This window comes from Fragaria vesca, linkage group LG1 (assembly GCF_000184155.1).
Source record: "Fragaria vesca subsp. vesca linkage group LG1, FraVesHawaii_1.0, whole genome shotgun sequence".
Lineage (NCBI taxonomy): Eukaryota > Viridiplantae > Streptophyta > Magnoliopsida > Rosales > Rosaceae > Fragaria > Fragaria vesca.
In genome coordinates, this window is record NC_020491.1 from 16,971,888 (window position 1) to 16,988,940 (window position 17,053).

General features: G+C 36.5%; 2 protein-coding genes across 3 annotated transcripts; one reads left to right on the forward strand and one right to left on the reverse strand.

Moving 5' to 3' along the window:
• Positions 1–4,947: 4,947 nt before the first annotated feature.
• LOC101305509 (glutathione S-transferase DHAR3, chloroplastic-like) lies at positions 4,948–9,281 on the reverse strand. Of its 2 annotated transcripts, none has more exons than XM_004288341.1 (6): positions 8,987–9,281; positions 8,803–8,893; positions 8,573–8,716; positions 6,755–6,872; positions 5,820–5,960; positions 4,948–5,279 (listed from the first exon to the last, which is right to left on the reverse strand). In XM_004288341.1, the coding sequence occupies exons 1-6, from the start codon at positions 9,204–9,206 to the stop codon at positions 5,193–5,195; spliced, it is 801 nt and encodes a 266-aa protein (XP_004288389.1). In that variant the 5' UTR covers positions 9,207–9,281; the 3' UTR covers positions 4,948–5,192. The 2 variants fall into 2 exon arrangements, with proteins under 2 accessions (XP_004288389.1, XP_004288388.1); XM_004288340.1 differs by having other exon boundaries at positions 5,820–5,978.
• A 5,311-nt stretch (positions 9,282–14,592) lies between these two features.
• LOC101308320 (probable ADP-ribosylation factor GTPase-activating protein AGD11-like) lies at positions 14,593–15,662 on the forward strand. Its single transcript, XM_004288350.1, has 2 exons — positions 14,593–14,819; positions 15,147–15,662. The coding sequence occupies exons 1-2, from the start codon at positions 14,709–14,711 to the stop codon at positions 15,525–15,527; spliced, it is 492 nt and encodes a 163-aa protein (XP_004288398.1). The 5' UTR covers positions 14,593–14,708; the 3' UTR covers positions 15,528–15,662.
• Positions 15,663–17,053: the final 1,391 nt, after the last annotated feature.

Here is a 17,053-nt window from a genome sequence, read left to right on the forward strand (position 1 = left end):
ATACATGTCCTCTTCAGGCGTGTGTTCCAAGATTGTTTCTCTTGTTAAGAACTTGCATGATAATTGGATTGTTGGAATGAAACGTAATCTTGATGTGTGGTGGAATTCGAATTTACCTCTGTTTGCGATGTTGAATTAATTGATCACTTGTACATATCTTATTTTCTGTTTTTTAGGAACATAGAACAAACCTTCAAACCGCCCCCCCCCCCCCTCGTTACCTTGTACCATATGTATATTTGTAAATGAATACTTGTAAATACTTATAGTTACAGACTCTTTAGTGTAACCATGACTGCATGAGTGCCCTTTAAGTCCCCGGATTGATCGAACCCTATTTGCCAACACTACATTCTGATAAAAAAAAAAAGATTTTTAAATTGTGCGCCCGGTAACAAGCACGTCACAAATTATTTCTCCTGTCACCTCTTTAGTATCAGTCTCTTCAGTACTCTATTGTTTATCTACAGATACTACTTCTTCTGAAGTTGTATCGAATGATATTACCTCCTTTGAGGTTTTATCAAATTCCATTCTTTCAAGTTTAATTCTTTGAATTTCTGTTCTCAAGATTTATTTTCTTTCTTCTATCTCATAGAAGTAATCTTCATATTCTTGTTCAACAAGCTGACTTATTGAACTATTCGTTGTTTTCTTTCTTGCTTCAGCTATGAAGCATTCTATGTAATAAGTTTTCCCTAACTTTTCACATGATATGGGAAGACCATCCTTCTCAAGACAAAGACAGAAATCACAGGTAAATGTTCCATATTTTACACTATAAGAAGAAAATATTTCTTATGTAGTGTTTTCTTCCCAGTTTTTGACTTCGAGAAGGTAAACCTCTCTACGGTTACAATCTTCTTCTGAATCAGATTCAGATTCTTCTAAAGAATCTTCTTTTGACCATGCTGAGTAAACAGACATGTGGTCTTCTTCTTCAGAGTAAACCGCCTCAAATCCTTTCATGTTGGCCATCTCTATGACCTCTTCATATTCTTCAAAAAGAGCTTTTAAAGTTCTTTTTTCTTTTTTAGGGCACTTATTAGTATAATGTCCTTCTGCTTTGCATAACCATCATCTATATGTTTTCTTCTTTTTAGACTCCTGAGAAATTTATTTTCCATGCAATTATTTTTTCTTTTGAAAAATCTCTTTTTAGGGTTATGTTTCTCTTTTGTAGTTAGAACTCTTCTTGAAATTCTAATTTCTTTTTTTGTTTCCTCCGAAACGTTTGTGAAATTTCTTTTCTTTTGTGTTGTTCCTCACAACCCCAATTGGTTCGTACCTCTAAGAGTTTAGTACATAAATTATTATCTCCTTTGAGATAATCAGAGTAATTTGTTTGAGATAATCTGCTTGAGGTGAAGTCTGCTCGAGGTGATATATGCTCAAAGTGATCTGCTCGAGATAATCTACTCGAGGTACTCTACTTGAGAAGAAATAAAACTGACTAATTTATCCTATACTGAGATAATCTAAAGCTTCTTGGTATACTTCAAGAGTTCAAGGGTTTCTTTGATAATCCTAATGTTTTTTTGAACTCTATATATTTTTCTCTGAACCAAATAGATATTATCCCAATAATTAAGATCTTCATTATCAAGTGTTGATCTAAAATCTTTTAGGATTGTCAATTGTTTTTGTTCTTCTAACAATTCTTCTCTAGTTTCATTGTAGATAGCAAGCAATTGTGGTCTAGTAAGAAACGAAATTATGATAATGAAAAATTAGCTGTTTACCTTTGAGTATAGAAGATAGATTTCAGCTGTAAAATGTCGAAATAAACAAATTCATGAATATAGGCCCACTACGCTTCGTCAAAAATTTTCATTGAAGAGATTAAAAGGTACAATGGGAAGTAAAAATGCAATAGGAAAAGAAGCAACATGTGAACCTATTTCTCCGGTTGCTTACCTTATTAGAAAGGTAGTGGATGCAATTGTTTAAGTGGGTCTACAATCTAGAAATAGTAAACAAGTAAAGCTTTTCTATTGTCCAAGGTGATGTTTACAACTGCTTTTATCCGTGAAATAAGTGAAGTGCGAACGTCCGTTTCTAAAACGGGCTTTGTGTGTTTGTCTATATATATATATATATATATATATATATATATATATATAGAGTATATATATACNGGAAACCATGTGGAGTGCACGTTCTAGTGCGCACGAAGCNCCGGTTTGCCACCCCTCCGGCGTCCGACGACAGCGCGCCTCCACCCCAGCGGACTCCAGCAGCATCCCCCGATTCACTTTTCCCTCCCCCGGTCAAGGCCGTCAAATTCCAATTTTCCGGCAAGATGACTTTTATTTGAATTTTGGGTGATCTTACCGAAAAACTGGAATTCAGCGGACTTGCCAGGGGGGGAAGTGATCGGGGACGCTGCTGGAGTCCGCTAGGGTGGAAGCGCGCCATCGTCGGTGGCGAACGGAGCTCCGTGCACACTTACGCACGTGCGCTTCATATCCGGCCTAGATATATATATATATATACAGATTTTCTCAGGTGTGGATGTTCGCATTTATTCTTACGGTGCGGATTTCCACTTTACACTCACTTTTCAATCGAATTTTCTTTGCAAAATTTCAGCTAATTTGGTTATCATTAAGGCACTCAAACTCGATTAAACCAATGGATGAACATAATTATGTCGAACTTGAACCATTCATGTTTATAACAGAAAAACGCACTTTTGAGTGCCTTAATGATAACCAAATTGGCTGAAATTTTACAGAGATGATCTATACATTAATATCTAAATACTAGACGGTGGAGATGTGAAAATTCAATTGAAAAGTGAGTGTAAAGTGGAAATTCGCACCGTAAGAATAAATGCGGACGTCTGCAGCTGAGAAGCTCTGTGTGTGTATATATATTTATTTATTTATTTATTTTTGAATAAAAACATACTGATGATATTATAATTGATTAGGCAGAGAGGTTACAATCATAGTGCAGAACACCAACAATAGAAGTAGGTGGATTGGAGATCCACACCTATTGATGTTCTGATTTATAAGCAACATTTGAGCAACTTGATTATAAAATTTAGAAGCAAAACTAATCTCAATTCTTAGGCCGAATATGCAGCTCGTATCTAATATCTTCAACAACACTGTTCAATAAACTTAGATCATCATGAGTGCTTGCTATATCCTAAACTGCTACTGAGCCATCAGTTTCTATGATCACATTATGTAGCTGCTTTTCGATGATAAGATTCATACCTTCTCTTATAGCAATTACCTCAAATTTTTAAAGTAAAGGAAGTCCCCTCTCTAGATTTTCCCTATTTATAACAAACTTTTATTAAATTTTAAGGAATGATATAGGCAATTATTATGAAATCTGTAAAATAGAGAATCTACTAGAGTTTGAAAAAAAATAGCTTAAATCTCCAGACTTTGGCTTCTTTATAATTATAAGAATTGAGAGTTTGAAATACAATGTTTGTACCATATATAATAAAGATAGCTTGTGCTCTAGTGTTGAGAACAAAGCTATCTTGTAAGAGGTCCAGGGTCAAACCGGGTAAGTGAATTATTTGACCGTCAACTGACGGAAAGGATAAAAAGTACTAGATCTTAAAGTATATGGGTATACCAATTTAAATTAAAAATCGGGTCTACAAACTATTTTTAGATGTAAGTATAAGGTGTCTATAAGTTTTTTTTTTTTTAATAAATAATAAAAAACATTAAAAATTTGATGTTAGTAGTTTGAGGACTTCCACATTCATATACACGTCCTGCTGGGACTCCCTGAAGATCTGTAAACTTTGAGGATATCCACTCCATATATATGCGCACTGTCATCATAATTCTTCAGTTTTAGTCGCAACATTTTTTTCATTTCCTTTGCTTCATCTCATTGACAGAAACCTAGCCCTAGCTACTCCAGATTCCTGTTTGTATTTTGCTTTCTTTTGTGTTCACCACCGTCACAAAGTCACACATATGTGGGATGGGAAGCGTTGTCTTCCCATACGAACGCACTGTTAGCAAGCTCATAGTGTGTGTCCACTTTGATGCATCACTTCGTGTGAACTAGTTGGAGGGGATGAGTCTTTAGCAATCCCAACAGCTTGTGCTGTTAAAATGGGTCATATTTATAACGACCTTTGCAAGGACGACGACGATCATAGAGGTGGAAAACCTGCGAAAGACAAGGTGAAGAGAGTGCAGTTCTAGCTGGTGATGCCCTTCTGTCACTTGCCTTAGAGGCCAGAGCAGCTTAGACTACAACTGTTTCTCTTGAACGTGTGGTTCAGGCCATTGATAAGCTCGGTTCAATTGTTTACTTTATTGCAAGGCCGTTTGTGGTTCATGAAGTAGAAGAGCTAGCTGACTTTGATACTGCTAGGGCTGCTCCATTTTATTATTTAGCTAACTCTTGCATACAGGCAGACTTAGAGAAGAAAAATATTGCAAGACTCTTCGTTTTTGTTCTTTGGAAATCAAAGTTATTAGAACAAAAGGAAACAAAACAATCTGAGTCTACAGAAGATGAACAAACCTAACAAAGGAAACACGCCTAAAACAAACAAAAAACTAACAAAAATCATAAGCACAACAACTAAAAGCACAACACACCCCCAAAGCCTTCAAGAAGATGTGACGATTCTCCATTCAACAAGAGCAGCCTAATTAGTTGAAGAAACAATACTTATAATTGCCTTAAAGAGTAACTATTGGAGGCTTGCTTTCATTTCTAAAAATCTATTGTTTGTTTTTCCTCTCCAAACAGCATAAACAGTTGGGCTCAGTTTCGTTTTACCACCACTCACTTAGTTCTTTAATGTTGAACAGAATATAATTTTTTGTTTAAAAAAAATAAAAATGAAACGTTCTACTTCACATCATTTATATGATATCCGTTGCCTTGTATATAAAATTTAATAATGAGATAAAACTCTAATAAAGAATGTTCAGAGTCTCATAAGACTGCCTCAATTCAGTGCCTTACCATTTGAATATTCACTTCGATCATTTCATCATATTAGAATATATCTCAGCTCCGTTGTTAAAGTTAGGCATATGCCAAATAGTAAATCTTATACGCTTGTCTTGTACACAGTAAAAAAGGAAATTGAGGTATATAGGTTAATTATAGATGAAACACTGAATTGATACAGTACATGTAAAGGTAAGACATGCACCTCGGAGATAGAGAACAGCAGCAGGACAACCTTAACCCAAGACTTTGGGCCGCCAACCGGCAATAACATCCTCTTTCAGGGCACTAGTTTTCGTAAATGAATCCCGTGAAAAGATACTCTGCATGTCCCAAAAAAAAAAAAAAAAACATTATCAGGATCACAGAACATAACCTGCACAAAGGGTAGTGGTTCCTACAAATACCATTTCTGCATTTTAACTACTAATTGCATCTTTATCTATAAATTTTTATTCAACCAACAATTCCATAATTTGTGCATCTAGCTTCTGGACTGAAACATTATTCCTATAAATAAAATTTAAAAAGGGCATTTCCAAGCTACATGCGTGTCACTGGCCGATCATACTTGATAAGCATCAACTAAAGGGCTCTATTCCACTACAGTTCCTTAAAAGACATTATCACAATTATTTTATTGGGATAAATCCAGATCAAACTAAACTTTTAAGCCAACTTCAGAAATTCCATGTGCAGCCTGCATTTGGAAAGAATTAGTTAACATGCTAGGTACTTTTAATTTCAGGAGCATATTGTAATATTTGTTACTTCCAGAAGAATTAGTTAAACATCTGTTTGTTAGCAGAAAACTTGTTAGGCACACATGAATGGGAGATATGTAACACGTTGCTTCTACGAACCTTTATGTAAGACTTCAGAAATGGAAGGGAATCTGGAACCGACCAACTTTTATAATGCCCCAAAGCAATCTCCATATGATACAACTTGGGAGCAAGTGACAGGTCAACGGAAGAAACCTGGTCCCCATTCACAAAAGGCCCCTGAAAAGAATTCAACATCTAAATAACCAATCAAATATAAGTATCAAAGAACCCACTACATTTGATTTTTATAAACATGTTGGCACAAGGGAAAAACAAAATTTCATATAACACGCATAATAGGACATCCAAACTCTGTTTGTGTTTTAATTTTTGTTGAAAAATCATCTGATATCTTTACTGAGGCCCCTCAAAAGTATGCTTCAGATTCTATCTACAAAAAGTTAGAAGTTATTCATCTCCAGTAATTTCAGAAAACTCAAATGGCATATAAGAAAAAAGAATCAAGTGGAGAGCTAAAGATTCTTTTCTTATACCACCTACTCGTAGCAAGCTATGTTCCTGGGGCTTAAAGCGCCAGGCTAACAGAAGGAAAAGAGCTAGTTGTTACGCTCTTTCAGAGCCTTCAATGCCATGCCTCCAACAAGACACCAGAAGGTTACGAAGTAAGAAGAAGAGGTTCTGAAGGAAAGGGGTAACATTTGAACATCAAGAACTTTTTCTAAAATAATGTGATTGAGAATTCTATATTTCCAGAAAAACATGCAGCTAATAAAACCCAACACATTTGCAGAGCATGGTTTACAAATCAGAGCTTGGTTTACAGACCACATTTGAAATGACACATGACTTTGTTCTAACAATTTCCAAATTAATTTTTCATGAATGCACAAATTGATCTCAAGAAGTTGTTATAAACTCAAGAAACAGAAAATCACAAGACTTGAATGACAAATTCAGCAAATAAGAATGTATGCCATGTCTATTGGAATTGAAGTACAGAAAGGGCTTACATTTAATTTGAGGTAATCATTGAAAGTGCTAAGTTCATTGATTAATGCTTGCTCTGTTCCATCTTTGGGGTCTTTGCTCTTAAGGAAACCAATAAACGTAGAGAAGATCTTTGACCCACTGTGAAGAAGAATAAAAGTTACGTCTGATAGGGCTTTGTATACAACTACAAATATTCATAAATTAGAGATTAGTGCAACATCCCTGAACTATAGACTTGTGCTAATTATCTCCACAGACTTTTTGGACTTTTTAGGATATGAACTATATGAACCTAAAGTCAGAAATGATTCCAACCAAATTCCTTCAACAGTTAACGTGCCTAGGGCATAACCACTTTTTCATAGGCCAATTGGCCATACCTTGCTCATTTAACAGTTTAAGAAATTTTAATTACAACTGAAAGGTGAAGAAACATTTGGCCAAGAACTTAATTCCATAATCAAAGTATGATCAATTTTCCATCAACGCAGGTCACATGCTTGGCATGTGCATTTGAGGATGTCAGATTTGGATGGTAAATAAAGATAGGCACTATAGCTATCTTCATATGGTTACACATTGTACAATTGACCACCCAAAAGAGTCTTGGAAAATTGGCAAAACCCCAATAGTTCAGGAGATATATTGCACTGAACTCTAAAACTATAACAGGAGAACAAAGTCAAATCCAAACACAAATATATGGCACAGAGAAAAAAATAAGCAGAGGTCTGCTTTCTTAACACAAGATACATTTTAACTGCATCAAACATATCAGCTTATAAAATTAATTAAAAAATTGATGACTGCAACATGTTTAATGACCATACTGATGATATATCATGGACCAGAATACCTATTTAGCAGAAGTGAAATTATGTTCGGGAAAGTAATTGCGTATGAAAGACGACCAAAAAGTCTTTAAAGTAATTGCTTGTTTCACCATGGATACTAAGATATATCCTGTACTTTAGTTTCCTGTTGCTATTACCAGCACTGTTCGTCTTCTCTCTTTTATCATTCATTGCCCTTTGCAATCCCATGCAACACTAAGTCTATATACATAACTTTCTTCATGATGAAAGGTTTCATAGACAAGGGAAATTAACCTTTAATATCATGTGTGTTCCTCAAATTCAAGAATGGAAGAATTCACTTCCTTTTCATTGCCATAGAGAAAATGAGAAATTCGTAACTTAAATTCTATAAACCTCTTTGACCAAAAAAATTAAATAAATGCTATAAACTTAAGGCTGACTTTTCCCCATCAGAGGAAAATAATGCAGCCAAAAAGAAGCTCAAGTCAAAGCAAACTCAAGTCCTACATTAAAATTCAGACTATTATTTTATTTTCCTCTGAGAGTTTGTTGTCGGACACTTGGACTGCATCAACATTATTTTGAAAAGGGGCTTTATATCAATAAAAGCCAGTTCTTTTCATAACTACAGGTTCATGAAGAAGTAGAAAGCAAGACTCGAGGATCATTTTTAAAGAAAGTAGAAATTTTTTACTTAAGTGCTGATAACTCGAGGATCATTTTCCCACAAATAAGCGAAACTGATGCAGACTGCAGACAATATGAATCTGAATAAAAGAGATGCTGGTATCTGTAGATGCAGACATTTTTCATTGTCTTAAGAGAGATGCTGAGATTCACAGAATTTGGTGAAATGATATGCAATTTGGCAATTTAAACCATAAAATTGTCAATACCCCGGCATTCAATCACTATATAGAATTACCATTTTAATTCTGTATGAAGGCATGCATTTCATAGATATTAAAATTGTCTAATTCTGATATTCAGGCACTAGGCTGGAGTTGAAGTAAAACATACACTGAAGCCTTGTCAGGGGGGGTTGTCAAAGGCGGCTCAGGGTACTTGTCTTCCAGTATTTGAGTGATAATATCTGAATCTGCAATCCACTTGTCATCAAGGTTGACCACAGGAACCTTACCATCTGGGTTAATTTTCAAGAACCTAAACAAAAACAAGAGATAATAAACAGAAGTGGATGAACACTATTTGAAGATGGAGATTAGAGGAGAGAAATGATAAGAATGTACCAGTCTGGCTTGTTGGCCAAGTCCACCAACTTGAGTTCGTAAGGGAGATGCTTTTCCTCAAGAGTCAGCAACACCCTTTGGCAAAAGGGACCTGAGAATCGGGCACTGCAACTCTTAGACGACATGGCATTAATCTTATGAGGAAAATATAGAGAGAAACAAGGGGAAAGAAAGGAGGAGTTACAGTCGCCGAGCTTGTTGGGGACAGTGATGGAGGACTTGACGCAAACTTGGAGAGGGGTGGGTGCGGAGGCCATTGTGAGCATTGGGCGACGAGAGAAGGATGTGTTGTTTCGGAAGACGACATGTCGTCGGTGAGATGGTCGGAGGAGGAGGTGATGTTTGATGGTGGAGGACAGAGCAGCGGCTGTTGGATGAATGCGTGCGGCGGTGGTCGTCGACATCTTGTTGTTGCCTTGGAGAGTGAGCAAGGCAGAGAAGCTCACTCGGTGCCTTCCTGATATACTTCTGATATTGTGTCTCACATGTTCCCCTTCTCACCTCATGTCCCACTCTACTGATATTTGCGACGGAATTTCGTCGGTGATGAATTATGAAAATAATAATATATTGTTTTTAATGAAAACCTGTTTAAAACGGGCAAAGCATACTTTGATGCTTTGATGGCAGGTTTAGAGAGCAAGGAATGATACTATCTTTAGGGGTAAGAATCCCAACCCCAAATCTATTTCAATTCTTGTTGCTTGCCATCAAAGCAATGCCCTACAAATTGATATGCAAAGGTCTACAATGCACAATCCTGTTGAAATTAACATGATTAGGTGGTCACACCTCCATCAAATTGGGTTAAAATAAATTTTGATGGTTTCGTAAGAAGTAAAGCTGCTGTTGGAGGTTTTATTTTAAGAACAGAAGCTGGTAAACCTCTTGTGGCAACTGCCTTCAACTCTGGTGTTGCTAGTATTCCCCTTGTCGAAGCTATTGCGCTAAGAAATAGTCTAGTATGCGCTAAAGAGAAAGGCTTATCAAAGATTGAAGTAGAAGATGATTCCAACCTCGTCATTGACATTGCGAATGGAGTTTGTGATCCCCCTTGGAGGCTTCTAAAGATCTTCCAAGATATTAAGTCATTGAGATGTAATTTTGTATCCATCAGCTTCAAACGTGTATTGAGGGAAGCTAATTTTGTGGCCGATATTTTGGCTAACATAGGGCATAGGGTTGAGAATTGTCACTTCTAGGAGGAGTGTGTTCCTCCAAAAGCGTCTCTTGCCCTTGTCTTCGACAATGTAAACTTTGGGTTCTAGCGAGGCACCTCTATTTAATAGATTTTCTTCTTATATAAAAAAAAAATAGTATATATATATATATATATATATATATATATATATATATATATATGGAGGATCTAGAGAGGACCTCCTTACTTTAAGAATTTGAAGACTTTTTACTATTTTACATTAGTAGATGACTTCATTTAACGATCTTAACCATTGATCCTCTAGATTCATATGTAAGAACCATGTCTACAAAATATCAACTAATTCTATAATCATTTGGTCATTCAAAATGATGTAAACAATTGTAGGCCGTTAGATAAAATTGAAACAAATATTATGCTAATCAAATGGTTAAACTTTTTTCATTTCTGCTAATTTTTTGTCGGATTCATTTGTGGATTGGTAACTAAGGAATGGGTGGCTTTGATTGTCAAAATACAAGTTAGAACTAAAAACATCCTTACTTTAAGAGTTTAAAGAGGTCCTCTCTAGAACCGGCCACAATATCACAAAACACAACTACAAGCAGTGGCCTCCGCTCAAAAGCATCTTTGCCAATCTATCTAAATCTATCTAAAGCCTCCCCTGGAGCACTACTTGACAGCTTTTGCTCGCCATTCAAACACTAACCAGCGAAGCTAAGGAACCAACATTAGCAAACACCCTGTGTTTCGCTTGTCTTCCCCATTTAGCTGCTCTACCTACACACCACACTGTAGGTATTGATTAAGTGTGGTTCCATGGGACCACAAGAAGAATCCTAGTTACGCAAGGTAATTAAAGGAAAAATTAACATACGAAGATATCACTCTCCTCCACTCACAACTCGTATCCCTATTGGCACGCCCCGCAATTACAAACACCCTCAAGAGACGCGGTTTGCTATGACTGAAGATTTTTGACGCGAACATAAAGTGGCACGCCTAGCTAGACCCTTTAGCGGATCTAGCTTGAGGAACCATTGGAAAGACATCAGAAAATCCTTACGAAAAGGGATATTCTTGTTGTAGTGCTCACCGCGCTCCAAAATACAAACCACACTCACGAGCAGATTGTCGAAACCTCACGGCAGATAAGGTCGAGACGAATTTCAAAATGCTTAACCCTAGGAACACATAGTCGAATGGGCTTACGAGTCAAGACAAGTCTAAGAAACATCTCACAACAATTAATACCCGGATTGAGGAACTAGCGAACCAGATCCGCATGGATAAGGAAAAGTTCGAGCAAGTCATCGCTTCGATGAAGGAAAACCTACATAGAAGAATCCAAGAAGAGCTCCAAGGAACTCAATAGCCAGATGAACGAAATCAAAAAGCAGGTTGCCAAGTCCAGCGATGTTTTGGAGGCCAGTGTCAAAAAGAACACTCAAGAGCTAGAGCTCACCAAGGCAAAGAGCATGAGTGGTCTAGAAGAGACGATGAAAGAGACGGCAGGACCGCTGGTGCAATCAGGATCGTCTGAATGAAAAACCAACAACCTAGACATTTGAACCACATATCTTGCAACGTATATTGTTGTCAGAATATACCAGCTTTGGAAATAATTTTATTTTTATGTATTTTGAATGAAGAAAGACTTGTGTCTAGCTCTTGCCAACCACATCACCACATATCTCCGCATTTTATGTTGTTTTTATCCACATTCAAAATGCTTTTAAGTGTAGTCTAGGCAAAATAAAGACTTGTCAAAATATTTGTCGATTGATGAGGCACTTAATTCTGTCATCTGATAGTTCGTTTGACTTCATTTTTTTGTTATCAGGTAGGATGACTTATATCGTTTGTGTTAATGCACTGGTTTATGAAAAAATAATTAACTTAAGGGAAAGGGAGATAGAGACAATGAGACATACAATAATGGTTCACCTTTCGGGTAGACTAAATCCATTTAAAATAGCACTATATATGGGTTGAAGCCTTTGTGGCCCCATAATATTACAAGTAGTTGTAACTTGTAAACTTGTAATGACATGATGAGTAGCGGGAAGAATTCTCCTTTTATAGGGAAGGGATACTCATTCCTTTACATTGTCTTCAATGTGGGATATATAGTCCCGTTTCAGTCTTCAAAGCATGCTTGTGGAGGAGGATGGGAATGTGGCTTCCTGGTAAAACTTTGGCCGCTTTGGACTACTGTTGGGTAGCTTGTATGTCCTCATATGAGATATATGTCACGGTCGGACCTTGTCATGGCTTGTGAACCAACAAAGAGGGTGATACTCAGTGACATAGAGAGAGTCACATTCTAATGTGTTAATCACACAACATAGATGTCTAAGTAGATCAACTAATTTAAGTGTCTAAAACTAAGCTAGACCCTAACCCCTAAACCCAATTTTCCTTTTATAATTTCTTATTAATTTTTACGACAATATAGTTTTGACTTGTTATGAGTTCATCAGACAACACATATATATGTAGTCTAAGTTTATTGAAGAATGATCAATTTATTGTTGACCGCATGCATCGACCGAGACCCAAACACAACGTGCTTGCTAATATGCTACATCATATTTTCTAGGTTAATTATTAGCTTGGCTATATGGACGACACTTTGGAACGTAGTGGACTTTAAGAAGCCAATCAATATTCTTGTCATTTTAATGAATATATTGAAAGTTGGAATGTTGCTTATATAGATTAGGATCAAAAGTATTATGTACTCTTATACTTCTTACGTTTCGAATGATTTTGTAATTGGCGTGGATTATTAACATTCAATTAAGTGTTTTTTTCTTTTATTCTTAGTTTCGTTATATATGAAGTTTAGTTCACAATCAAACAACATAAGTGCTTGTAACAAGCAAAAATAATGTGAAGTCTAATAGACAATCGGATAACTCAAGTCTTAATAATAAGCAATAAAAATATGAAGTATAATAGACAATCAAACGACATAAGTCATCATACCTTACAACATAAAAGTGAAGTTAAACGAAACTATCGGACGACATAAGTGCCTCATCAAACGACATATATATATGTTGTTGGTTTTCCATTCAGACGATATAGAGGTTAATAACTTTCTAAATTTGACAACATTAGAAGATAGTAAATTGTCATTAGAAACCTCATCTAACCACATCAGGTGAATGTATTTGTCGTTGTCGGTTATGTAGCTCGACGATTATATGCGTGTAAAGTTATATCACACCACATCTATTTCAACATATCCTTCCTTTTTTGTTCTTTCACTTGACATTTAAATGTTGTTAGTCTTTCATTCAGACGACATATTTATCCAAAACCTTCCAGACTCATCTCATTTCAGACGACATATGATATGCCGTTTGATTGAGTTCTGACGACGATGGAAAACTACCGTCTGATCTCAATCACATGGCACTGAGACAGACAACATATAAAAAATGGTCAAACGATAGACCTAGACTGTCGTCTGACAGAGTTTTTGGCATAGTGATTCTTAATTAATGTAACACCATGACTCATGCTAACACTGTCTCTCAAGTTGATACATACACATCAATCATGCCTAACTTGTTTAGTATGTCATAAAATGCCTTCATGGAATTATTTTTTTGTAAGTATATCTGCAAGTTGCTCTTAAGTAGCTTTTTCTTTATGAAGTGACGATCAACCTCCACATGCTCATAAAGCAAAAGCTAATAATTTCGGCATCTAGCTTTTCCTTTATGAAATGACGATCAACCTCCACATGCTAAGTATGATCATGCTATACCAGAATCTATGATATATCAATAGCTGCCTTGTTATCAGAATACAACTGCATAACATTTTCTTAGTCACAATAATTCACTTATTCCATGAGTCATACATATATACTCAGCCTATGCACTAGAACGCGCCACAACTTTCTGCTTCTTCCTCTTCCATTTACCAAATTACCTTTGAGAAAGGTAAAGTAGCTAGATGTCAATGTCTTGTCTGTAATTTTTTTTTGCCCAATCGGCATCTGTAAAGCCACTAACCTTAAGAATATACATAGTCCTTTCACTTAGGGATCCATTTTTTTGGTCATAACACTACACCATACCAGTGGATCTATGTTTTTTAATAACTTTGGATGGTTGACCCGAAGCTGACTTCAAGTAAGCATTCATATGCAACATTTGGTGGCTAGTTAAAACTAGTAACAAATAACTGACCACCAAATAACCGCAGAATGAGAATAGTCATCTCACGACCCCAATGTGGCTCGGTCACTGCCCCTCGCTTCACTGCATTTAAAATACCTAATTGCCATACACTCAACTAAATTAGTTTCATAACTGTAAATGAATAAAAGTAGGGGTACCGCCCCCTGAAAGTAAACGGCAAACAACTTGATAATTCATCTGTATCAAAAACACGGAGTCAAAAAATGCCATAAAGCGAAAGAAAGAAAGAAAAAGGAAAGAAACGAAGAAAAGAAAAGAGGCAGAGAGCGCGTGAGGCAATTAAGTCGGTGGTGATTGGTAACGTAAATCACGTGACAGTGTTGCACCAGTTATATAGAAGCTTCTAGCTAATAATGCACTGTCCGCGCACATATCGGGTATAAAACACGAAGGACCTCGCACCCTTTTGGTGGGTTTTGTATCCAACAATTCCACCGTACCGCCACTCCCACTCCACATAGTGAATCTCTCACCCTTGTTGCTCCTTATTCTGCGTAATTGATTCACTCTGGTGTGTTCTAGTAATGGAGAACCTGTTGGGTCTTTTACGGATTCACATTCAAAGAGGAGTCGATCTGGCCGTAAGAGACATGACCAGCAGTGACCCTTACATCATCGTCAAAATGGGCAAGCAGGTAACACTTTGCTCCTTCTTTTCTTTTCTTTTTGATCTGTGGGTTTTTGTTATCTTTTCTTCAAATTCCCTGTTTGGTTTTGTCATATGATTCACTAGCTTAGATCAAGAAATTGATGTAATACAAAACTGAACGAGAGACCGCAAATTATACCGGAAATTAAAGAATGAATGTTTGCTTGTTTGTTTTTTTCTTTCAATAATTTCTATGCTATTTTGAGGTGTTTATCAATCAGTATAATGTGTGTGGCAGTATGAGCATAAATTTTCAGACATTTGATGATTGTTCAATTCGACTGATCATAGCAATTCGATCTTTCTCATGCAGAAGTTGAAAACTCGCGTTGTAAAGCGTAATGTGAACCCTGAGTGGAACGAAAAATTGACTCTAACCGTTTCAGACCCAAATATTCCAGTCAAGCTCTTTGTGTATGACAAAGATACTTTCACTTTTGATGACAAAATGGGAGATGCAGAGTTTGAGATTGCTACATTTGTTAAAGTATTGCAGATGCGCTTGGAAGGTCTCCCAGAGGGAACCATAATTGCTAGAGTTCAACCAACTAGGCAAAACTGCCTTGCAGAAGAGAGCTGTATTATCTGGTCCAACGGCAAAGTTGTGCAAAACATGGTTCTTAGACTCAGAAATGTCGAGCGTGGTGAAGTAGAACTCCAATTGCAGTGGATTCATGTTCCTAAGGGTCTCTAAATTAGCTCTATCTAATTTCACTCTGTATAGCTTCTCTCCCATTTTGATTTGTGGTTTATAGATGTCAGATCAAAGTGAGAGTTAGTTTAGATTGCATCAATTGTACTGAAATAATGAAAATTTTCGATTGACTGCTAGTGGGTGCCCTGTTGCAGTCATTGATTTAATTTTTTTTGTTTATGCTTCTGCCCTGCAGTTTTAGCATCGTTGGATTCGAGTAGTACTGCACTGTAGTTGTTATATGTAGTCACTGTAGTTGTTATATGTAGTTATAGCTACCAAGTGAGATGCAGAAGCACAAGAATGTGAAATGATTATGGCCAGAGCCATTATGCATATGGGGGTTGTATGACTCGTACTTATTGATATGGTATATAATAACAATTTCTGCTCTAGAAGTAATGTTTCAATATATAGCCTTCATCTTCATCCAAAATCCGGTTCTCTAATTTGAAGCGGTCATTCTGCTTGGCTTGTGAAACTTAGGTAGAATAACATGATCTGCAGCATTTTCAGGTTGGAGAGTTATATTTGTTGACTGAAAGACAGTTGGATCTTCTGAAACATAAGTGCTGCTTCATGGCAGCGGCAAGGGAGGTCTTTGTCATCTTAAATTTCCCAGAAAAATCTGCAAGGCTTCAATCAGTTCAATGACTTCTGGTATCAGGTGTCAATTTCATAGTTATTTCATGTTTAAGCAACTGATACACTTATACGTTGCTATCTGACCGAAGTTCTTAAACAAAGTTGTCTCGTCATTTTATAAGAAATCCAGGTCTAACAAAATCTATAGCCTTGAACCGGACGGCGCAAGAAATAGATCAAGAGGAAGACGAACATTGAAGCATGCATTCAAAAATATTGCAAGATCCCTGCTGTCACATTAGAGCATCTCTACCTGAAACTTCAATCCCCATAAGGGAGCTTCTTCATCTGAGGGTTTAAGGTTTAGTCTTTCTTTCATATGAGAACTCTGGCTTTGCATTTTTCTGCGTCAATTCTGGTCAATTTTTCAGGCTCCTTGTGAGTCTTGTGGAAATGGATTGTCTAAGAACTTGTTAAACTGATCATGAGTGAAGTTAATTCAAATTTGCTAGTAGCTTATGCTCTTGTTTCCAGAATCCAAATGCGTAAGTGATTCGGCAGATTATGCTTCTAGGAAGTTAGACAGCATAAGAGATATGCACAGTACTGATTTGAATAGATTAATCTGAAAAATGGAATACACATTTTACAACCAAGTATTGAAAAATGGAATACACGTTTCGTTCATATTTGCTGAGCTTACAGGTGTAGACACGGAAAAAATATTTAAAATAGGAGAAAACGACATCCCACTACTCTAAACAGTTACAAAAAACAGCAAAGCCACATTTCGAAAGATTTAAACAAATAAATATATAAGCCCAAACCTAGATGACCTGGATTTCAAATGGACAATTACCAAAATGCATAGTTTTTCTACGTGACATGCCACAGCCTTCCTTCTCTCTTCCTCCCGATATGATTCATTCTCTCTCTCTCTC